At 39.1% G+C, this 25,541-nt stretch overlaps 1 protein-coding gene across 1 annotated transcript; it reads left to right on the top strand.

Moving 5' to 3' along the window:
* The first annotated feature begins 324 nt into the window (after window positions 1-324).
* LOC139715935 (RNA-binding protein 28-like) lies at window positions 325-24,110 on the top strand. Its single transcript, XM_071627486.1, has 16 exons — window positions 325-621; window positions 4,979-5,027; window positions 5,933-6,066; window positions 7,235-7,431; window positions 8,928-9,099; window positions 11,066-11,155; window positions 12,004-12,065; window positions 13,041-13,318; window positions 14,230-14,339; window positions 15,592-15,647; window positions 16,429-16,576; window positions 18,458-18,678; window positions 20,420-20,569; window positions 22,660-22,734; window positions 23,291-23,638; window positions 23,865-24,110. Exons 1-16 carry the CDS (start codon window positions 486-488, stop codon window positions 24,003-24,005), a joined length of 2,367 nt encoding a protein of 788 aa, XP_071483587.1. The 5' UTR covers window positions 325-485; the 3' UTR covers window positions 24,006-24,110.
* Window positions 24,111-25,541: the final 1,431 nt, after the last annotated feature.

The raw sequence follows: 25,541 nt of genomic DNA, 5'->3' as shown, positions 1-25,541 counted from the left end.
TTCAAAATAATTTCGCACGTGAATTACAGTGTAGGCCTACATGATTCAAAGGAGAACAAAATAATAGGTTGTGAATGTACATAATGGGAGAGCTCTTTTGTTCGAATTGGTTTATTTATTTTAATAGGCGCGGTCACACTGGCAAACGATCGAGAAGATCTTTATTACATACTAAATATCTCGAAGTGACCGCAAACTTCTCGTGAAACTTTTCACTCCAACTAGGGATACAAATATATTTCCTTCTTCTTCTTCTTAATTCTTCTTCTTCTTTTGGGTACCTCCCTCAGTAACTTCCTATTGGTTCCCACAGATTAGATTGAGGAACAGTTAGTTCACATATATTTATCTTATGTTTTTACTTCATTTTTACGACAGCTTATGGATGCTGGTTGCAACGGGTTGAGGAACGCGAATTCATCAATCGCATGCAATCGTCCGAGATTCGATTGATAATCGAAATCGATCACTAATCATCGGACAACATGGCGACTTCCAGTGGACATGTGGGGCTAACGCTGTTTGTTAGAAATTTGCCATATTCGACCACGAAGGAGGATTTAGAAAATGTTTTCGGAGAAATTGGTCCCCTTAAAAAGTGTTTTGTCGTGACTGATAAAGGTAAGGTCATTCCTATGCTGTAGAGATAAAAAACAACGTTTGTTTGTTTGTTATCAAGCCGTTTTCATGAAACACAGTCCCACCTACTTAGATTTTTGTTGGAAGTGTCCAGTGTTACACGTGCGGCGCTTTATTATTTAGAGTTTAGAACTACATGTAGATGTGCTGACTTATTCTAGGTCTACTAGATCTAGTCTTAGACTATTGTTGACTAACATGCATTTTATAGGTAAATGCACTTAATCAATTGTGTTGAAACTAGACTAGTTCCTAGCCATCCGGCATCCAGGCCATCTGGCCCACTAGGCCTACCCGGGCCATAAATTGCATAATTTTACTGCTATATTTACTGCCCATCACTTGTCGGAGTTGTATGTTGTCATGAAACTGGGTGATACAGTCCAGGGGGGCATTTCATGAAGGAACTTGTCGGATAAAATGTCCGACAAGTCAGTTATATCCAACAAGTTCAGAGAAATCAGCCAATCAGACTAAAGAATTTCTCAAAACTTGTCGGATATAAATTTACTTGTCAGATATTTTATCCGACAAGTTCCTTCATGAAATGTCCCCCAGATTGGGCCATGGACATGGCCATGGCATTGCTCTTATTGCGTTCATGAAATCATGCCTTTATGGTTGCCACAAAGAGGAAGATGTTTCAAAAAGTGGTCTGGTGGTGAAATGCTATCATCATTTCAAATGTCGGCAGAATTCTGCCTTTTCTCACATTCATCACCCCCCCCCCCCCCAAAAAAAAAGAAAAGAAAAGATGAATGTGTCTAGCATGTCTATTTGTCTATATAAACAAACGGATGCTCATATTTAAATTATTCACCACCTGTGAGAGTGTTGGTTAGCTTGGTGCAGTGGTAGGGGTTTTACTTATTTTGGCAGTCCTGGGTTTAATTTTGGGGGCTAAATTATTTAGGCAGTGACAATCACATGCGTGTGTCAAGGGAAATGATCTGTTCGAAAACCTGCAGTCCGCATATCAACCAGGGCACAGTGTGGAAACTGCTCTTGTCAAAGTGACAAATGATATCCTCCTAGCCCTCAACAAGAAACAGATGGTACTCCTTGTCCTCTTAGATCTATCCGCAGCGTTCAATACTGTGGACCACGATTTGCTGCTGATGAGAATGTCGCATCGTTTTGGAATCTCTGGAAACGTTCTCAAATGGTTCCACTCTTACCTGACTTTGAGATCCCAAGTAGTTACTTTGTTGGATTCTTCATCAAAGCAGTGCTACATCGAATGTGGTGTCCCGCAGGGCTCCGTGCTGGGACCTATCCTCTTTACCATGTATACTTCTCCTCTTGGTGACATAGCAAGACGTTTTGGCCTGAGCTATCATCTCTATGCTGACGACACGCAGCTCTATGTTGCCTTCAAGCCAGGAATAACCGATCAGGTCTGTTGTCGGCAAATTCAGGATTGCTTGGCGGCAATGCAGGACTGGATGAGTGGCAATTTCCTGAAACTTAATAATGACAAAACTGATGTGATCCTGATTGGTTCCCGACACCAACACTCTGTGTTTGAGATGGAGCACATTTCCCTGAATGGCCAGAATCTGTCGCTCTTGGAATCAGTTCGTGACCTTGGAGTGATCCTAGACAACAGATTGAATATGAATGACCACATCACAAGTGCCTGTAAGAGTGCCAACTACCATCTGAGGAACATTGCAAGAATTCGCAGATTCTTGTCTGAATCTGATGCAGTCAAGGTTATTCACGCCCTAGTATCGTCACGCATTGACTATTGTAATGCAGTATTAGCTGGTCTGCCTAACTCTTCTATCTGTCGCCTCCAAAGAGTACAGAACAGTGCCGCCCGTGTTCTAGCTCGTGTGAGGAAGAATGTTCACATCACCCCAATACTAAGACAATACCACTGGCTTCCAGTCAAGAAGAGGATTGAGTACATTGAGTAAATATTTTTGTTTCGCTCCATTCTTATTGTGTTTGCTTGATACGGTGGGTTTAGAATTATAGCAAAGTTACAACTGCTGTTAAATTGGGGGACTTCTGATTGACATCGCTAGACTGCTGTTGGTAGGCCCTACATCGTGACTGCGGGTGCTAGCGATCGCTCAGCGCAGGTACATACATGTATTACTTTTTTTTCCCCCAAATTTTAGTGGGGGATGTACCCTGGTAGGGTACAAATTGTACCAGTATTCGGTCACTTATCACTAATCACAAGCCAGTAAGTTCTTTTTCTACTGTCACAACACATGCAAATCACATCATTTCACATACATGTACTGCCGTATTGTACTGGCACTGTCATTCACAACAGGAAAGTCCCTTGATTCCCTCCAAATATCCATCCAAAATCCCAAATTTTACCATAAAAAATGGAGGATCGGTGCATCTTTTCCAAGCGTGCATGAATTAAGCCCAGTTTTAAAGGCACTCAGTCGTGGCGAGTGGTTTGTGCAGCACGGAGACGAATACAACACGCTGCCTCCCCCATTCTGTATCAAATGTAGTGACCCTGAATGAGAATAGTGCTGGCTCAATGGGTCAGCGAACAAAACGCTAGGATACAAGAGAGCTCTATGTGCTAATCTAACCCAAAATGGCTGTCCGAGCGAGCCACAAGAGCTTCCGAATGGACGCACACTCTCAGTGCGCATGCGCATAAGAGAAGCCAAAAGAGCCACGCGTTGGCCTCTCTCCTCCAATCACCGCAGCTCGCGGTGACAATGTTTGTGTATGATGCGTACACACACACGCACACACACACACACGTGTCTCAGTGGCAGCATTGTCCCACACGTTTATGGATATAGCACCGAGTCTGGCATTGCGCAATTGCATGCACAAACTTCGGTCGTTCGGAGTTTACGTACCATAAGGGATGGCGATCGGCTGCCTTTAAGAGTTAGGGTCTCCAAAAAAGTGCTAGAAATTGAGAATTACACCATTCTCTTGAGAAATTTTTCGCTTAGCGCAAGCTCAGAGTGTGATGGTATTCGCAAATATGCCAAAGAAAAACAAAATCTCCATACATGCCAATGCAGTGACTAAATGTATGTACTGGGGTTGAATGCAAGTGCTGACTTGCCAGAATTTGGTCATCATGGGCGCCGCAACTTCCTAATGCAATTTTACACCAACAAAGTACAACTGTACGGTGCGGCACATAGTGGTCTTGGTCGTTTAGTGGTCTTGAACGTGCATTGACATTGAACATGCATGTCACCTGACCGAATTCTAATTGCGTTGACCATATTCTGGGGGATTATCAAATTTGTGAAATTGTAAGATGTATTTAACAAAATAACACTTGAGATTTATAAAAGAAATTTGGTAAAGCATACTTTGTTGTAGATATGATTTTGCATGTATTATTTTGGTTTTAAAAAAAAATGGGGGTTTCACACTACATATGGAATGGCTGTGCTGAAGTTAGAAGCTTAAAATGATTTAGCCCTCTAAAACCCAGGATTGCCCTCATTTTGTAGTGTAAGCAAAAATGGTCAAAATGTGGCCAGTATGGGCGGCTAGCTTTAAACTTTAAAGCAAGCCGCTTGTAATTCGACCATACATTATAATGCTGTCTTTTAACCACCAGCTACACATAATCTATGTTTTTTCGCGTGCTCCTATTTTACGCATGGGAGGTCCAACCTTGGTGCAGGTTTTTTTAATTTTTAACAGTTTATAGCAAAGTAGAATAGAATTAGAAGTCCTGATTACGTAAAGGCTTCAAGATAAATCTACAGTCCTGCTCTAAAGAATTTTCATCATCATTCATTTATGAAATATAAGGCAGGATTTGAATACTGTATACGCCGAATATTTCGCGAGGTTTTTATTTTCACAAATTTTGCGAGTCAGCTGCTATTCGTGAAATTAAAAGCATGCAAAAATATTGACTCTAATGCCGATATGAATGTGACGTACGCGTATAATATTTCTCCGTTCAGTACAGGACTCCACGATCGCGAATTTAACCACTCGCGAAATTGTCGGGAAGTCCCGATTCATGAAAATTTAGACTCAGGAAATATATGGCATATAATACAGTAGTAAAGACTATTTGTATTTCATCCAAACTACTCAACAAAATAGTCAATTGTTTAAACTTGTAGAAATAGTTCATGTACCACTACACCAAGTACATGAAGCTTTCAATGAAGCAGACATGCAATGGTTTAGAGTCCTTCATTGCTTTGTTCTTAAAAGTGAATACTCTTGATATTGATATGATTTACACTAAATTATAATTATGACCACTGTACAGTGTACAATTGTACGTGGACTGGTTTAACAACAACAACACACACACACACACAAGTCTTAACAGTTCATGAACCCTGTCATTTCTCCTCCTCTAAAGGTGTGAAGGACAAATGCCGTGGATTTGGATATGTGACATTCGCACTGAAGTAAGTGTTTTCTTGTTCCTTTCTGATTTTGTAAGTGTATACTTGGTTTTGTCTTGCTCACCATTGATTACATGATTGCATTAAACAGTTTTGGATGGCCATGAATTAATGCTTTCATTTCTCTGATATCACAGGAAAGAAGGTTTTGACATTACTCTGTTGGAATACAAATAGTGATACTTGGCAATGCAAGTTCAATATGATTTCATTCAATTACTGCAGATGCTGAATATTTTGTTACTCAAAATTTAACAACTCGCCAAAATGTCGCCCTCCAGATACCTGCTCACGTAGTGTGAAAGCAATGTGAGTACATACAACAAGGGAAGGCAACAGCAGCACGCAAATGCCTAGTCTAAGGAGCTTGTACATGAATATATGAAGAGCTTATTTGCAAAAGGGGCTAGATCCATTTTTGATGAAAATTTAGTTATTAGTATCACCGCACAGAATTCAGTTTGAGTTAGTTACACTAAAAATTTCAACTCCAGACAACCGTTTGAATAGAAATCATGGCAAAATTAGATTTAGAATTTCCATACACTTGTGTACAAATTCTCACAAGCAAACCAATTTTTCTCCAAAGTACTAAAAGTGGATCTAGCCCCTTTTGCAAATAACTCTTCATATGCTGAGTACATGCTAGCAGTTTGATATTCACATTCTTTACACAGTTGTATCACAAAATCAAGTACCCATGCTATTGTCTTCCAACTCCGGATTACAAAAAAAAAAAATGCTATGCCTTTGAAATATTTGATATTTCCAATAATAAATCATCTACAGTATGTGTTACCAATTTAGAAATTAAAGTGTGTACAGTATTACGGCTTGCAGAGGGCTGATTATGGATATTTTAGATTGTCTTCACCCACTCTCTGTTTCACTGGTTCCATTGCCTGCAGGGATGATGCAGAGAAAGCCGTTAATTCCCCCAAGTCTCTACAGGGAAGGAAGCTGAAAGTTTCCTTTGCTGACAGGAAGCCCAAGAGGGATGTCCATTCTGCTGCAAAGTCAGAGGCTGGTGGCATGACAGAAGGTGAGGCTGACTGGTAACATCACAAAGTATTTTTGAATGTGTTTGTATGTTTGTGTGTGTGTGTGTGTGTGTGTGTGTAAGTGAGGGAGTGAGTGTCCTTTTGGAAGAAATCACATTCACCTCTTTTCTCAGCTGTGCTGTGTCTAAGGTAGTGACCGATGCAATATAATTTGTAACCCTCGTTTAACTCTGTATGTGCCATGTTTACACGCCAGACTCAGTTGACACTGTGCCAGGATTGCATATTCTGTTCAAACGTACAAACCTGCCCTAACCGATTGATAAATTGCCAAATGCCACGGTGCAATGAAAATGTTTCTTGTGATTCCATTCTTGACACATGTAGCTAGCATTATATGTGGTGACTGAGTATCAAGCGGTGTTCCCTACTGGATTTCAGAATTAGTTCTGAGTTTCTGTCACTGTTTTCTGTCCGAAAGTCATGACTTTACAATAACATGGCTACTGATCATTTGAAAGAAAAGCAATCATAGATTTGTCGTGCAATTTACATCAAAACACTGCTTGGTACAGTATTTTCTCAACAACTTCTGTCATTACATGTCCAGGGTAACAAAAATCTATAAAAGTTACATAGATGTGAAAAACAAAATGTTTTTCAAAAGCATGGTTATGTTGCTGTCTCAGAATAATGTGGCACACATGGGGTTTACACCATGGAACATAGAGTGCACATACACCATAACACCATGCTTTCTTTTTCAGACGATTTTCATTGTACATTTGGTAGAATGTAATATGTGCATGAAACACATACATGTTTAGCCCATAATTCATATTAATGACCTCTAATTTTGTTGTTTCTTGAGAACTTTACTACCAACAGTGCTCTTAAAATGGGATTATCTGTGTGACTGTAGCATTACTTTGTATTACTTGATAAATGCCTGTCAACTTTGTATTTTTTATTTGCAGCGATGATGTACGGACTATGTCATGTCTAAAATCTTGAAGTGAACAATTCACAAGTGATACAATTTGACCCATATTAGATCCTATAAATGCTGCATTTCCTAGAAGTCAGAATAAGACCTTGTGTACCCTTTTGACCGTAAGTTACTTTATATAATATGCATTTGCAATATTTACATGACATGAAATATTACATTTATCTGACAATTGTTCTATTTTCCTCTGACTTTTATAGATGATTCCTCAGCCACTAAAACAAGACAACCTGTGAAAAGGAAGAGTGAGATTATTCAGAAGAAAGAGGATCATGCAGATTCCCAGGGAAAAGAGAAAGAAATGCAGAAGAAAAAGAAGAAAAAGAAGAAAGGGGACATGGAAGATGAGAAGGAAAAGAGGAGATGTAGACTTATAGTGAGAAACCTCCCATTCAAGGTATGTATTGTGTGCATCTTTGATGTTTAACCGTTTGTGTTCTTTGATTGTTGATTTGCACAGAAAACCCCCATAGCAATGTACACACTGTCCAAAGAGTTAATTCTACTGAATGTTATTTGATAGCAGTTGTGTTACAGACATCTTTCACATGCTGCCCTTGGTAGAGGTGACCTTGATTTGCCCGAAGTTTGCTCAGTATGATCCCTTGCCAGCAATAACCATATTGTGATGATGTAAATGGTACCCTGGGGTATGAAATAAAAATCAGCCATTTTGTTGAATTATTTTTTTTTTTTAAAGGTTGTACCCTGGGTTGCCAGAAAGTGGGAAATTGCACTGAAGCACACGCTATTGCTAGCACAGCGTACCATGCATGCATAGTATAACATGCAGTGGCATGGGAATGACTATGTACATGCACACACAGTGCATGCATTTCTGTGCGGCTATCCACGAGTGGACGTGAGGTGGCGCTACACAACGTGGTACCCCGGGGTACCGTAATGCGTGATGCATCATATACTGTGTGTCTATACCACTTCGACCCAGATCGCAGCCCTCCCCTCTCACATGAACATTATGCTTGCGCACACACTCACAGTATTATACAGAATAAATGCGTATGAAGGGTTAATTGGACCAATTATTTTTCACATGCTGGTACTTGTAGTACCTGTTGCGATAATGTTGCCAAATTTGCTGTTCCTAAGCATTTTGATTAACGTGCCACTGTAATACTCTACACAATACAATGTACACAACACACAATATACAATAAGAGGCTAGATACATGTATTTTGATAAAATCCATTAGTACAGTAATGGTATACAATGATATTGTGAAGATACATTTAGTTGTATCAAATGCACAGTGCATATATCTCTCAATTTCCTCCCTCCCTCAACGTCCCCTCTCCTCTCTTACTCTCATCCTCTGTTACTGCATATGTGACCAATCAGCTCAAAACCCACAAAAAGTACATGCCAAAATGAATTTTGACTTTCCTACATAGTTAAAAAGAATAAGCTGTAAGCTTTAAAATGAAATATGTCTTGTTAAAATTGGATCATCCTAACCTATTAAAAAAATGATTAAAATAAGAGAGAGATAGAAAGTGCAGCTTTATACAAGAGGGATTTACAGATTAGGGTCACTCAGGCGTGCTGTGCAGAAGTACATTGTATCAGTGGAAAATAATTATATTCTATTTCTCAGTGAAAGCAGCACCCGACTGAAAAATTATGGTTCCATTTTGTTATAAGCCCAAATTTTAACAGGAGGTAGAAAAAAGCTTGTGGGACTTGGTATACATTTCCACATTCCAACTGATGTATTTGATAGATTCTAGAATTTCACCCCAGATTACATATTTTGGTCCATTACAGAGAATCCTAATCTCCGACTTTTTGTGGGTTTTGAGCTGGGTGGTCACATTTTTGTTTTCCGTTAACCATGGAGATCACTTGTGTTGTCATTGATTAATTCCCCCCAGTGCTCCGAGGAAGTTCTGAAGTCTGCCTTCAAGTCTTTTGGGCAGGTGAATGAGGTTCTGCTACCAGTCAAAGGCAACTCGTCCAAAAAGCTCGGCTTCGGCTTCGTGCAGTTTGAGTCACTCAAGAATGCTGCCAAAGCTGTGAAGCATATGAATGGCAAAGAAATAATGGGTAAGATGGTTGGGATGTGTGCATCATAATATTCTCAAATTTATGGGGCTCCTGATCTTGAGGCTCAAACTCTTGAATAGATATAATGTACATGGACCATTACAATACCGCAGTACAGGGGAAACTCGGTATAACGAACACTGCTATAACGAGATATCGGTTATAACGAGGAAATTTTCCCGGTCCCAAATTTCCTTCCACACAAGTCTATGTAAAATGCTACTCTTATAGCGAGATCGGCTATAACGAAATAACTGCTATAACGAGATAAGTTTTGTGACTTCCAAACAAAGAAAAACATAGTAAATCAAACCTGCTATAGCGAGGTAAAGCAAAATGCCTTCGGTAAAGCTTTACTTCGCCTGTGCTATCATCTTCCGAGATTGTAAAGCTTGATGCGCCAAAAACTGTCTTGTATACACATAATCATTTTCTTCAGTGCACTCCAGCTAGCACTGCATGTTGTACGTGTAAGTGTGTGTGTGCGCGCACACTGATACATGCAGAAAATGTGGTGGGACGGCCATAAGTATGTATACATGACATCATCATGACGTTTAGCAGGTGTGAGGCAATCTGATGCTGTGATTGGCCTTCTACGTAGGGAATTCCCAATCTTCACACACACGCCAGTCATAATGCATACAGAATGTGTCATATACACACACAGCATTGTGCAGACCATATTCAAGCTTTCCACACAACACACACCCATACGATAACCACATACCAATCCACAGACGATCTTGATACAATCGCAAGCTATATAAATTTACAAATTCAAACATCTACAATTAATAAAAAACACATTCTTGATATTGGATTTCCTGGTGAAAAACATCTTCTTACCCATAAAGGTGAGTAATTCCCTCACACACAATCAAGCTATCACAGTATTGATTGAAATATGATGGGTAGTCCCACATGTGCAAATTAATGTCTTTATGTTATGCCCTCTTTTATGCCTACTGATATAACGAGATATCGGCTATAACGAGGAAAATGACTCGGTCCCGACCATCTCGTTATATCGAGTTTCCACTGTATTAAAGTACAAGAATATCTTTGAGTGCAACTTGTGTATGGTTCATTTTGGCTGCGTTGATCTAACTTTAGAGAGAGAATCGTGTTTCAAAACGCATTTGGAATGGTGTTTGCGAACGTGGTTTGAAGTGCTATTCTGGGGGTGCTGCGTTTATGTAACCATCATACAATCATGATTCAAGTGTTGTCACTGCGCAGCTACTCTGCACCGTTCGACCCGGGAGGTAAAGGTCAACTGCGTACCAGAGGTAACATGCCTCATCAGTCACACACAAATACACTGTAATGGGTAGAGAGCCCAACCAGAAACAGCTGTGATTTGACCTTGAGATATAAACATGTTTCAAAATGGCATTGCATTTATCTACTCACAGAAGGGCGATCGTGGTCTCAAACATGTTTCAAAACGCCCTTTGAAAGGCAATTCAAAATGCTGTTGTGTTTATCTTACCTCTGAAAATGCCTCAAACGCATTTAGGATCATGATTCTGCCTCAGAAATTTTTTTAGATAAACGCAGCCTTAGAGATGTGCAAATCATGTCGTCAAAGGAGTGCCAAATTTGAAGACCATGGTGTTCAATATTATTAACAAAAAGTTACAGTCTATTCTGCAATCTATAGAGCATATCACTGATGAATAGTACCACATTGACACTTTGCATGTTGTACTTTACAAAATTAATTGCAGGTATGAGATATGTTCTTCCCATTATAATCTAGTTATTTGAAATAAAATGCAGGAAATTTGCGTTGTGACTTCTACAGAAAACTTAAAATGATTTGATAGCATCTGCAGAACACAGATGTTGGCTTGAAGTTTTAACAATAACTGCATTTCTGTGATACTAAGCTTATCGCATACTACCAGGGAGGTACTGTTTTGTTACTACTGCCTTGTTTTTCTCTGTATGAATTGTGCAGGTCGCACAGTGGCTGTTGATTGGACACTACCGAGAGAGGATTACCTCAAAGCAATGCAGGAAACAAAAGTGCATGGGTCCAACACACAAGGTAGGCCTATGTGAACTACTATGCTATGGTGGTCAATCTATTAAAAGAATAATAAAGCAAGAAATACTCGCAGCATAAAATTTTCGCCCAATTGGAGCAGATGGCCTATTTCGCGGCATTGAATTTTCACGAATTGCCATTGGCATCCAATGCATATAGTGAAGATGAAAACTTTTGCATGCATTTTAATTTTGCAAATCTTTGCTCTTGCGAAATTCATGAAATCAAAATGCACATGAACATTTCTGGTTTCACAGTAGTGAATTCTGTTGAAGAAGCCTGTATCACCTAGGAAGTTTCTGAGCTGTACTGCACTGTGCAGAATTAAAATATCGCCACAGATTCAGGCAACAGAGATTTCGATGAGATGGTGAGTCAGAGTGATAAAAGCAAGATTTCTTCAACACTCCAGGGTGCTGTGAGGGTTGTCATGTATGCTGTAGTAAGTGGATGGTCAGAACTTGTACTCCTCAGGTGATTATAATATCAGGAGTGACAATTAACTATTCATTTCCCTATCAGTGACACATCCTTCCTGAAAACATTGATGATATGCTAAATTGCAAAGTAAAATGATTTTAGCACCATCACAAAGAATACTGCTAAATTAGATTGTAACAGCACAGTTTGTATTTACAGACCTCTTGCAGTTCCTCGTAGTCGGATTCCTTGGGAATCATATCTGTTTAAAGAAAAAAAAAATGGAGCCTAAATGTGCATACTATGAATATTGAAACTTGATTCATTCATGTGATATCATTGGTTATGCACAATTTAACCACAATTGTTTAATCACTTGATATGTTTATGATAGTATTCTCCTTTTTTTCCCCCTTTGTTTGGGAAAGATGATGAACAAGATGAAGACCAGGAAGATGAGGAAATGAAGGAGGAAACAGATGAAGATATGGTGTGTACATTGCTATGGGATCATGTCTTCTGTTATATGAATGTTTTTTGGAGGGTGAAGACAACATGTGGTACAGAAAAATGTCCTAAAATGTGTTTATTAGAATTTTGCTGAGGTTTGTAGAGATTTTCATTGTCAGTGTATGAGAATGCATATTTTTTATAAAAAAAGTTTCAAGATTAAAGGGAATGTACAGTACTGGTTGAGGTGGGGATTCATGTTTTGAACATTCCTAAGTGAGATAATGAGAAACCTCTTATGAAATATGAAAGAGCATGTAATTTTAAGAAGGAGTCAATGTATTTTTGATGAAAATTGGTTTTCAAATGGCTGAGATATAAAAAAAAAAGTGATAACAATAAAAGGCGACAGGCCACGCCTTTTATTAGGATCTCTTTGTTTCGCCTTGTTTTGGGATATCTCAGCCATTTCAAAACCGATTTTCATCAAATAAACTTTTGATACCCCTTAGAACTGCATGCTCTTTGACATCTCATAGAGTGGTTTCTGAGTATCTCACAAAACATTAAAAGCTAAATGCTCACCTCAACCATTACTGTACACACCCTTTAATAGTACCTCTGTGTAACCTCACAAATTTTCAGGATTTTACACAAGGACAGTTGGCATTATTATTTTATATTGCAGCTTATAATTTGTTTGGTACTAAGGAAATGGCCTCTTCAGGTCATTTCTTCTCTCAAGATTTTACATTCATATTTTGCACTCATTTGGATAAGAAGTAGAAATGGAAAATTTTTGTCTGGATGTCTGGTATAATGTCACCATTAGAAATTAGATGCATTCATGTAAAATCGGCTTCAAAGTGAACCTTTTTGTTAAGACATTAAACAATGTTTAAACGAACTATAAACTCATATTGGATACTCTTCTGTGCTTGATAATACACTGACACACTGTAACAGTCTCCTTTATTATTTATCTCTCTTTCTCTTTGCCACCCCTACCCTGAAGTCGCATAGTGATGATGAAGGGGGCAGAAGTGCAGATGATAGTGACGTGGGAGATGAAGATGACGAGGAGGAGGATAGTGCTGAGGAGGAGGAGGAGGAGGAAGAGGAGAAGGAGGAGACATATGAGGAAGAAGAGGAAAGTGACGGCTCTGAGGAAGATGACGACGAGGAAAATGAAGAGGGTCATGATGATGGGATGTCACTCGGTAAAAAACCACACAAGACTAGGGACAGGCAGCTACCTGAGGACATACAGGAAGGAAAAACGCTCTTTATCAGGTTAGACATCCATAAAAATTTCTATTGAAATTACAAAGGCATTTATTTACGAGGGGAGATAGAATCCACCTTGGTTCCATCAAAGCTACAGGTATGTATTGATTGTAAAATTGTATTGTTAATCTCAGTTTTCAAAACTATGATATTTCATGCATTTTGCAATGTGTAGGTCAGCAAAATAATGCAAACTTCTCAAGAGTGAATGCACCTTATAATTACCTACAAAAGTGAATATATTGGTTAATATATATGTATATTTCACATACCTACCAAATACTCGTATTCTTTTCAGGAAAGAAAGCTTTGCATGAGTTTTCATTCCTGTTTTTTATGAACACATGTCAAAAGTGATGTCTTACTATCGGAGGGGAGTGAAAATTCCTAGGTTTATTATATCTTTTATCACTATTCATTGAATTTCAGAGTGGACAGTTGCAGTACTAGTATTTACAAATATTATTAGTTACGGAAATTTGTGTGAGAACACAAATGTTAAGATTTTCAAGCCGCAAGTTTTCTAGCATTTGGCTCAAAATATAGAAGAAAGCAAATATTGCCTCTTACAGTGCACTCCCATTATAACGAACATGGTTATAACGAAATGAAGGTTATAACGAAGTAAAAATTTGCACTGCAACATTATCTGCTCTATGTTTGTTATGTTTATTTGTTCGGTTATAACAAAATTTTGATATAATGAGAGAAAACTGCCAGTCCCGAGGACTTCATTATTATGGGAGTCCACTGTAATCAGGAGTCACTACTTTTTCTTTCTTTTTCTTTTCTTGCGAGCAAAAAGAATGTGAGAGTATAGTTATGTCCACCCAAAATGACCACACATATTTATGTGCATAGCCCTAGTTCTAAAGTGATGCATATCAAGAAGGGATATTTGTTTGCTCTTGCTTCAGGAATGTTCCCTACGACTGCATGGATGAGGATGTGACAGAAGTCTTCTCACCCTTTGGTGACATCGAGTTCTGTCGGGTTGTACTCGATCAGATGACCGAACACTCTCGAGGTGCATATGAATTGATTGTAGTTGATTTGTGGTTATGTAACCACTGAAGACACCAGTGAATGCTGGTAAGCAAGCAGTCATGGGATCGGAAGGTTCAAGTCCCTTTTAGAGAGGAAATGTAACAATTTTTTTTTCTTCTAAATTTCATGACATACATGAAAAATTGTGAGGGTATGACATCATCATCTTGCTTTAATATCTGAATATTTATAAGGACTGGTCAAGAAACGTTTTCAAAAAAAAAAAGTGAATTGTCAAAATGTCATATTTTCTTCTCATATAATTTCTTCTTCCATTTTTGCCATTTTTGCATCATTCTGTAGGGAGTTTTTTTTCTCTGTCTTTTGAAGTTTATTTATTGTTGGGGTGGATTTCCTCTTTTGAGATCTCAGGGCAGTGAGGATGAATGCCTTGAAGGGCCCTGAAAACTGCTCTAGCTAGGGGACTTGGACCAGGGACCTCATGATTGACTGTCAGTGGTGTTGTCCACTGAACCACAGCTGGTGATGAGATGAAACTCATTTTAATGGGGAGTGTCACTATGTGGATGCAGCCATTAGTATGACTGCTACTACAGATACTACTGCTGCCACTGTTGTAACCACAAGTACTACATGGATTACAACCCCTTCTCCTTTTACTTCTTCAACACTGAAACATAATTGCTACTGACACTTAAACCATAGCCATCACAGATCACTTTAATGATCAGTATAACAATACTGCAGTGATGAAGGAGTTGTAATCTTTGATGATGACACCGATAATATATCAGGAAATGTGCATATTACATAGACGTTGCATGCATATATTTTGATGGTGTCCATATTATATTTAGGAATGCTTTACTCTGCAAAGTCTATCATGATCACAATTGTTAACATGTATCCTCGTGTTGCACTGTTTCATTAGAACATATTTTATCCCTCCAAATATACCTGTAAAATTAGCCGTCCTGGTCACGTATCACACTGTGCCTTAGTCCAACTGCAAGGCCATAGTGGCACAAACGATGAATATGGAGGATTATGTAATCTCTATCCAGGCACAATTAGTCAGAAAACACTCCAACGGACATGTTAATCGGCAAACAAAATGCCGTAATGCCTGAGGTCATTAGTCCCATGAGGACATTTTTTTTGGTGTATACTTACTGCAACAGAAATCATGAGCATTATAATTTGCATGATACAGATTTGCAGCAATGAGATATCTCCTTCCCCCCCCCCCCCCCCCCCCATTGTACTTCCAGGAACAGCATTTGTGAAGTTCAAGAGGAAAGAAGATGCTGAGAAGTGTCTCCAAGAGGTAAATCTGATCATTGAAGTGAATGCAATGGTATTTGCATTGTGTGCAAATTAAATCGCCGATACGCACCTTAATGTGGTCGTATTTAAAGAGTAGAATCAGGAGCACAGTATGATAAAAGTTTCATCAAAATCAGACATGAAACAGGAAAGCAATGAATTACAATGTTTCACATTTGTTTTTGTTTTTTTACCAAAAACATACAATTTTGAACAGGTTATGGTGTCATCACCCCACACTCTCCCATTAGCCCATTATTCTTTATTTAAAGAATACACACGTATTGGTGAAACCACTTGAACATGGTGTGAAATTGCACTTTGATTTGACAAGCAAACTAGTATTAAGGATATTACAAAATGATTAAGGTTTATCTAAAGTAAAATGAAAGTTTATGAGTGAAAAAGAAACAGTCTGGTACGAATGTTGATGTTATAGTCGTGACTGACCTTATTGTCAATTGGCATAAAGAAGTAATTGGCAGAACTGTTCTATCTATCTACACTTCTATCATACCTCAAATGATTCTGATCAAAATTATTCAAGGCATGCATAGCTTCACCTCTATCAGATTGTATTGCATTTCTCTTCTTCCATGGCTCAAACATTGCTCAGATGGGAATGCTGTATTTTCACAATTAGCAAAGAAGAAGATAATGCTTCTCATAAGCTCGCCAACCACCTGACAAGGAATCGTAAAAGATGGTTTACCTGCTACTGTGCCTGTTGTAAATCTTGATATCGAGAGTATCTCTTATCCATGAACTCTGCTTTATATCAGGGCACCACTCTGACCTTGCGAGGGCGTCTGCTGGCGGTGAGTCCGGCCATCAGTCGCGCAGAAGCCGTCAGGCTCAGGACGGCGGAGAAGGAGAAGGCCAAGGAAGAGCAGAAGGACAGGCGGAATCTCCACCTGCTCAGGGAGGGCAGTAAGTGTGTCTCCACCCTGTCTCTAGGGCATTTGTAGTTTGCCTGATTTGATACCAATTCCCCACTATCTGTAGTCAGCTGGAGTTTATCGCAATGTCTTTGACAACCTTTCTCCTGTTCTTTAGTTCATGCAAGTTTGTTGTTTACTTTGTGAGATTATCAAGATGCTTCAATCAGCTTGAAGTACAACAAAAATTTGATGTTCTGAGTTTCATCAATTTCAAAGCCTCTTACACATGCATGGCCCTCTTTAAAGTGTTCTCCTGTACTCCAGCATCTGTATGTTTCTGTAAGATATCTTGTTGAGAGTAGACTGATCAGAAAATATGGTAAAGCCACTAACAAATGGGTAATCAAATGAGTATGACATTTTGTATGAAAATGTCATACCTTTTTGTCTCGCCCACCGGAGTTGAAGGCGAGACTAAGGGATCCAAATGGCGTCCGTCCGTCGTCCGTCCGTTGTCCGTCCGTCGTCCGTCGTCCGTCACAGATGTTAAAGTTTACCTGCAAGACTCTCTTATGATGCATAACTTGGCAACTGTTACAGCAATGGCAGCCACACTTGAGTGATAGAAGCACTAGGGGTATCTTCATGTTATGATGTTGTCAGAGGTCATGTGATGATGTCAAAGGTCATTTGAGGTCATATATTAAAGAGTATGTGCAAGACTCTCTTTTCTACTTTAAAGTTTACTTGCAAGACTCTCTTTTGACAAATAACTTCACATAAGTTGCTTGGATTACAACCTAACTTGGGTCATAGATGCACTGGGGGTACCTTCATGTTATGGTGCCGTTGGAGGTCACAGGATAAGGTCAGAGGTCATTTGAGGTCATATGTTAAAGTTTACTTGCAAGACTCTCTTATCACATGTAACTTGACACATGTTGCTACAATGGCAATCAAACTTGGGTGATGGATGCACTGGGGGTACCTTCATGTTATGGTGCCGTAAGAGGTCACATGATAAGGTCAAAGGTCATTTGAGGTCATACGTTAAAGTTTACTTGCAAGACTCTCTTATCACACGTAACTCAGCACATGTTGCTACAATGGCAATCAAACTTGGGTGATGGTAGATGTCTCTTGGGAAGTTGAAGGTAACCACAAGGTCAAAGGTTACAGACAGGGGTCAACGAACTTTTAGGGCCCAATGTTAAGTTTTTAGGGCGCATTTTGTTTATGGCTCATAACTTTTGATCCATTTGTCCGTTTGTGACAAAACTTGGATGGAAGATGTCCCTTGGGGAGGTGAAGGTCGTCACAAGGTCAAAGGTCACAGACAGGGGTCAACAAACTTTTAGGGCCCAATGTCATGTTTTTAGAGCATGTTTTGATTGTGGCTCATAACTTTTGATCCCTGTGTCCGTTTGTGACCAAGCTTGGACAGTAGATGTCCCTTGGGGAGTTAAAGGTCATCACAAAGTTAAAGGTCACAGAAAGGGGTCAACAAATTTTTAGGGCCCAATGTTCGGTTTTTATGGCACGTTTCGATTACGGCTCATTACTTTTGATCCCTTGTCCGTTTGTGACCAAACTTGGATGGTAAATGTCCCTTAGGGTGTTCAAGGTCACCACAAGGTCAAAGGTAATAAGCAGGTCAATTAACTTCTGGGAGTTATAAAAAATATTAATTCCTTGTACGCGAATGGGCGAGACACAATTTGGCGATTGCCTTGTCATTCATATCAGAGTGATTCTTGGATTTATCTACTGTCATATGTCTTTTTTTTCTTATTTGATACAACTTCCCTGTAGTAGAATCAAAGGAGAGATGCTCTTTATGAGGAATGATTATTATTCTTTTTTTTTTTAATGAGGACCACATAGTCCTGGCATGCGGTTAATGTCTATCGTTTCCATCTTCCCCATGCAGTGATTCGGCCGGGAACCAAGGCTGCCGAGGGCCTCCCCGAAGTCTACCTCAACAAGAGGCTCAAGGTGGAGGAGATGAAGCGGGACAAGCTTCGCAACCTCAACATCTTCGTCTCGCCGACTCGCCTGGCGATCCACAACCTGCCCAAGTCTGTGGACGACAAGCGTCTCAGGGAGCTAGCCAAAGATGCTGCTGGAGACAAGAGGTCGAAGGTCATTGAGGTCTGTTGTACCAGTGATATGTGCCTCTATGTAAGATTGATGTAGAATAAATACTGCCATCTACATTGAAGAGACAGTCATATGTGACCTTGCATCACAAAACCACAAAAAAGTCATCGGACTTATGATTTATGTATAGCTCAATACAAGTGGACTTTGTGTAATCTGTCTAAATAATGGAAAGATACAAGACTGTAGTTCACACCCTGGAAAAGTGTTTACTGAAAAAAGAGGCTTTGAAGTTCAGGGTCTACTCAAGTGCTTAATCTCACCAAGCTGCTCTATGCATAAATCAAACAAAAAACAGGATGTTAAACTCCAGGGCAACCACAATGAAGGGATTATTAAATGAGGCTGACATTTTGCTTACTCTTGAAGCCCATTCTATTAATGACCAGCATTCCCATATAAAGCAGCAGCATTATCTCTTCAAAAGTTATTAGACTTGAAAGTGGAGAGTATGTAAGGGTTTTTAGGAAATTAAAAGTGGCCTCTAAGACACTATACCTTATAACACTATTATGCAAAAGTGTAACAGAAAAACTGCCTTAAAATAAAAAAACAAAACAACAGCAACACAATTTCCTATTTGTTTTGTGATCTGAAACTTTAGAATTACAAATTTGTAGGTAGAAGAATTACTCTTTCAGATGACATAAAAACCTCAAGATTGACTAGGTTGACCTGTTTCACCTATTTTGAGTCCCCATGAAAAATCTTAGCGTGAGACTTTGTATTGGTTTTGTGCTACACAGGCACATATAGTGCAGTACAGCACCCATAAAAGAAGTACTGGGTAGTGGTGACCGATTAATCTGTATTAGTCGTGCCGTTAGTATCTCTGATGTGTTGAAATTTAATGAGCATTTTAGATTCTGGATAACTTCAAAATTGTAATTCGAACTTGCAACCCTTCAGCTCTGTGAGATCAATGTGACTCACAACTGAAGGTCATGGAAATTATTAGCTTTAGAAGGTTTCTTTTGCTAAAATACTGAAATTTCATTCGTGTTTACCCTCAAACAGAAAAACTTGAAAATTATGATGCAAGCATTAATTCTTCAGGTCTCCAGGTTTATTTCCACTTACAATGAAATAATCTAGGAAAGTAGGAGAATTCTTGACAAACTGTCTTAAATATCATTGATTATTTTTATGAAAAGAATGCAATGTCACTTCAGTAAAGGAAGTGTATAAGTTAACATATGGTGAAAATTTAAAGAAGCAGGTTTAATCTTACTTGGATTAGTTAAACAATTTATATGGAGATGTTTACCAAAACCCAAATCTTCACCGACTGCACAGCTTATAGAACGTGGGAGTCCATTAAGTGTTAGAATACCCTGTGCTCATGATGGTCAAAGTTGTTTCACAATCCGTTTTAATAGAGAGAGAGTTTCTCAATACCTATGATTTAAATTCACATTCCTTTGTGTCTGTACAGAGGTAGAGTATGACATTATAGAATGATAACTCTGATGATAAAAGTCAGTGGCAATGTTTAGCAAAATCAGTACTAAAATGATTAATTTTGTGAGAAGGTACCTCCTCCAACTATTTTTGGCTATTATCATTACACTTTTCTGCAATTCATTATTTTCAAATAACTGTAATTTCAATCAATTTCAATTGTACTCATATTTTCCATTTTTACAATGATATTAGAATTTAGAGTGATGATATTGCTCTGTTATATTCTTCATCCCCACTCCTCTCCTGCCTCTGCCTGCCAACACTTTAGGCCAGGATAATGCGAGACAGGAATCAACCCAATGCCAAGGGGGTCTGCAAGCCGCTTGGCTTTGCCTTTGTAGAGTTCACAGAACACCAGCATGCCTTAGCAGCACTTCACCATCTCAACAACAACCCAGATTTGTTTGGTCCAGCAAAGGTAAAAACAGTTGGTATCTAATTCACAAGCATTGATACAATACACAAGATTTTTGCATTCTATGCAATGCATGAAATAGTGCTCTTATGTCCTTTTTAAAAGAGAATATGATAAGTGTGGATAGAACATTTAGGAGTATTAGTTCTCATATTGGAAGAGATTGTGTACCATGCTTACTATGTCATAGTAAAAGAAAAGCACACGAGTAGAAGACAGAATTTCTCCTCTGACTCAAAGTAATAGCAATATTGCCGTAAGTCCCAAATCTGCCTTGATTCTTCAAGCTGGTATCTCACTGAGCGGCGAACGTTTGCGAACGTAGCGAATTTGAGATTCGCCAACTTTTCTGACGAATGTTTGCAAAAAATCAAAGTTCGCTTCTGGTTAGGCGATGTTTAGCGACAATTAGCAACACTTTAGCGAATGTTTGCGAAAGTGTTTGCGAACACAGGTGGCGACTATTAGCGAATGTTAGCAAATGTTAGCGACAATTTTGCAAATGTTAGCGACAATTTTGCAAATGTTAGCGACAGTTTTGCAAATATTAGCAACTGTTTGCAAATCCTTCGCAACAATTTTGCAAATGTTCTTGGACCTAGAAAAGTACCAGGCGATTGTGTATAGTAAGACCCGTAAAACGACATAAAACCTTCCACTGAATTCAGATCTCTTGTGACAACCGTTCAAGATGGATTTCCAGGATATGGAAATAAATTTCTGACAAGAAGAGGCTCAAGGTGTTGCTATCCTTGAAGAGCTGCTTTGTCAGGCTGCTGCTACAGCTATTCTCTCTAAAAAAAGAAAGAGTGAAAATGTTCACTCTTGAAGAAGTGAATAACAGAAAAGAGTGAGTTTCAAGTGAAATTAGAGTGATTTTGGAGTGAAAATGTTCATTTTCACTCATTTTGGAGTGACCTCAGGGATCACTCCAAGATTTTCGAGTGATCCCTGAGGTCACTCCAAAATGAGTGAAAGTAGATATTTTCACTCAAAATTCACTCCAATTTCACTCAAAACTCACTCTTTTCTGTAATTCACTCCTTCAAGAGTGAACATTTTCACTCTTTCTTTTTTAGAGAGTTGTGCAGCATAAGAGAAATAAAATAAAGAAAAACAAGAAAGGAAGAAGAAAAGAAAGAGAGTCAGAGATTGCTTGTTGCAGAGGACAGACTTTAGTCAATATGAAAAGCTTTTGAAGCAATTACAATCATGATGGAGATGTCAAGAGCTTCAAGAACTTTCTTAGAGTGGAACCTTGTCTGTTTCAGAAGCTTTTACATAGGAACCATGTGGTTACTTGTTCGCTAGCAGTGGCGAATCATATAAAAATGTTAGCGACACCGTATTACGACCGTTTGCGAATTCTTACAAGTGTTTTGCGAATGTTTGCGAATGTTTGCAACTGTTAGCGAAAATACAAATTCGCAAAGGTTCGCAAAGAAATTTTGAACATGTTCAAAATTTCTTTGTGACAAGAAAAACTGTTTGCGACAATAAAAAACCGTTTGCGAACTTTCTTGCGAATGTTAACGAACCTTTTGCAACCGTTTACGAACCCTGGCGAATTCCCAAATTCGCTACGTTCGCAAACGTTCGCCGCGCAGTGGGATATCCCCTTCCAGAGGTAATGCAATAGGTACCATATCATTGGGATTCACCATAGACTGCATGGACGTGTGCTATCAGCCAAGACCAAAGCATTGATTAATCTCTTTAATACACTCTTGTGGTTTTGAATTTTTTTTAATTTTCTTTTAGAGAGAGAGAGGAAAAAAAAAAGAATGATTTTGATAGGAAAATGTGTATGCAGCAACCCTTCTGGAGAGAAATTTGTTTTGTTTTCTGTTTTGTTTTTTGTTTTTTGTTTAATTATACTTTTTGTAACATTCACACTCCTTGAATAAGACTCACTGGAGCCCAATGTACCTATCTTTATCATCTCAGTTATTTTGTCAGGAGAGACAGCCATCCATATCTCCCCCAGCTACCACTACCAAAAGAAAAACTAAAGATTTAATTTCAAACACTTCTGTATCGGAAAATAAAGGTGAGCTTGAAATAATTTTGTCTGATATTTGTCTTTGTTCTAGCGACCCATCGTGGGATTTTCACTGGAAAACAAGCGAGCACTTGAGATCAAACAGAAGAGAAAAGAGAAGGCAATGGTAAGCATGTGAAGAAGAAAAAAGAACTTTTAAAATGAACAAAGAAGCTCAATAAAGTGCACTGTCTGTGTCATGTCTTAATTGTCTTCAGTGGACATTTTTACATTTTGAATACATTTACATACATTTTGATATGATTATTCTGTGTGTATTATTTTAAATGCCTGCACCATGCCAGCCAGGTATATGTTAACGATTTGCTGTACCTTTTTTTGTTACTTTACTCTTGTTGATAGTTGTGTTATTTGTTGTCACTATGGTAACATTTCACTTTTAGAGCAATAATTTCTAGATTTTATTTACGTAGCATATTTTCCTGTGTTGTTGTGAAAGCCTTTTTCTTTAGAGACAATCAAAATATTGTCTTGACTGGTTGATTTTACACATATTCTTTACTGTATTTTCCAGCAAACTGAACCTAAAATTGATATGTCATGACAAGAAAGAAAACAAACTTGCTTCAAAACTGTTATAGTTGTGAAACCATTATAACATGATAGGCAGTGCTTGGACTAGTAAGATTGCAGTCATACTTGTTGTTTGCCCCCTACCCCAGATGAAGCAAGATGTCCTGTCAGAGAGGGGTAAACAGGAGGACACGCCCCAGCCACGGAGGCCATACTCACAGCAGAGGATACTGAGCCAGCAGAAGGCCAGCCAAGAGGTGCCCGCCCCAGCCAACGAGGCCATGGTCATGCCCACCGGCGGCAGGAAGAAGGCACTACCGCGCCACTTTGGGGCCAAGAACCGCTGGCGGGACCGGGGTCGGGTGGCGGAGGAGAAGAGGAAGAGCCGGATGGAGAAGAGGAAGACCCTCCAGCGACAGGTGTGGAGCAGCATGAAGGATCCCGTGCCGGCAGGAGCACTGGGCGTGTCCAAGAAGGAGCTCAGGAAGGAGAGACGAGTAAGAGGAACTCTTCTTAACTCTTTATGTGCAATGGTGTTAACCCCATGCGTGCCACATTTATTCTGAGACAGCAATGTAGTCATACTTTCAGAAGACATTACGCTGTTTTTCAAATGTAACTTTAATAGACTTTTGTTACCCTGGACATGTAATTAGCAAAGCTGTAGAGAAATGCCATGCTAGCACTTGCCACTTTTTCTTTGTTTTTATTTGCATTTTACAGAAGAATCAGAGCAAGAAGAAGCATGGGCGGGATGTGAAGGAGGAAAAACAGTTCAGTGCCATGGTCAGCAAGTACAAGAAGAAGTTGATGGGTAGCAGTGGGATGACCGGTCAGAGGGGATCATCTAAATGGTTTGACTGATGATGCTGCACCGGCGTATCACCGGTGGAGGCAGGAACCCGGTTCTTTAGGCTCTGCCCAGAGGCTTTGGGGAGAGATTGAGAGGTGTCTTTGATCGGCAGAGAGCAGGAGGATGGTTTTGACGAAAGTGACCGCAACTCTCAGCCATCAGTAAGTGTCACGGACTCGTAGATTCATGGTGTCTTTCTGCTGTGACAATGATTGTGACCTGATCTAGGGAGTCGAAAGGCAACAGTTCCACAAGGAAATTTTGCAATTTTCAACGTGCATCTCAAATCGGATTCCTGCTATTATTCTGTGGAGACCTCACCAAGTCTACTTTTGACAACTTGTCTGCAGGAATGGTTGATCTTGCAAGAAGGAACAAGGACCAATGATTTCACTCCATCAAGTTGAATTTGCTAGAGAAAAACACTGAAGACTCTTGCTTGTACTGGAAATGTCAGTATTTGAGCCTTGTTTAGCAGAATAATATTTACGTCAAAGGAAAACCATGAAGATTCATCGGAGGTCGAAATTGGTAAAAAACAAACGAGGAGGAAAGAGTCTTTTTCTCCAATGATATTAAATACAAAGTGCAGCCCAATGTTAAATAATTTACCCTTCTGAATGGACTCCATTTTACTTTTGTGATGTTTTGACCATAAACCTGTCATTTTCTTACCTTACAGTGTTCATTTCCATCATGATGTCAGTGGTGGTCAAAGTCAATAGAATGTTATTGAGAAACAAACTCTTTATTTTGGAGTGTCAGTGTAAGGTTACAGTGATGTTTGGTACCAAAAGCAATCACAACTCACCAATGGAAACACATTGCTAGGTACTACTTTAGCGTATCCACAGTGCTCGGAACCACTGAAACTTTGATACACAGGACCGGCAGTTTTCTTTCATAATATCAAATTTTTGTTATCACCATACAAATAAACAATAGACAACATAACGATAATATTGCAGCCTGCATTTTTATTTCGTTGTAACCGGAATTTCATTGTAACTGTGTGCATTGTAATGGAGTGCACTGTATTTGGCATGTCATTATATCAAGGATGAATGTAAAAAAGGAACTAGAACCGGAATTTGTCAACACTGACAAATTTGGTGATCCGATCTCTTCGAAAATCAATGATTTGAGTCCTGATCCCAATAGGCATGACCATACCGCTTTCATTTGTGTCGAGGAGACATTGGCCGTGTGATGTTTGGATTGTCATTTAGAAAAGGAAGTCAGACTTGCCATCTTTGGTACCGAATTCCGTATCCACTAACGAAGATACAGACTGAAGTTTATTTGACCTTTGACCCCACTTTGCACACCCAAGATGGCATCTGAGCAAAAAGTGGTTATTTAGTGAAGTGATTATTGTAACATGCCCTTTGCGTGTGCAAAATATGGGAAAGACAGGACATGTATTCACCAAGATACAGGATGAACAATTTGTGACCTTTGACTCTAATTTACCTACCCAAGATGGTGTCCGATCAAGTAGTTGTTATTTTATGAAATAATGTACGTGACATGAACTAAACATGTGC

This window comes from Diadema antillarum, unplaced genomic scaffold (genome assembly GCF_040938485.1).
Source record: "Diadema antillarum isolate AM-2024a unplaced genomic scaffold, OU_Dant_1.0 scf00000057, whole genome shotgun sequence".
Taxonomy (NCBI): domain Eukaryota; kingdom Metazoa; phylum Echinodermata; class Echinoidea; order Diadematoida; family Diadematidae; genus Diadema; species Diadema antillarum.
Note: the sequence above shows the minus strand (reverse complement) of the source record. Positions and strands in the feature narration are given on the sequence as shown.

What these genes read in the sequence shown, in the direction of transcription:
- LOC139715935 (XM_071627486.1), top strand. Translation starts at nt 486, where the DNA reads ATGGCGACTTCCAGTGGACATGTGGGGCTAACGCTGTTTGTTAGAAAT. An exon ending in TATGTGACATTCGCACTGAA is followed by an intron (nt 5,028 to 5,932) that starts GTAAGTGTTTTC and finishes CATTGCCTGCAG; the next exon opens with GGATGATGCAGAGAAAGCCG. An exon ending in GCATGGGTCCAACACACAAG is followed by an intron (nt 11,156 to 12,003) that starts GTAGGCCTATGT and finishes TGTTTGGGAAAG; the next exon opens with ATGATGAACAAGATGAAGAC.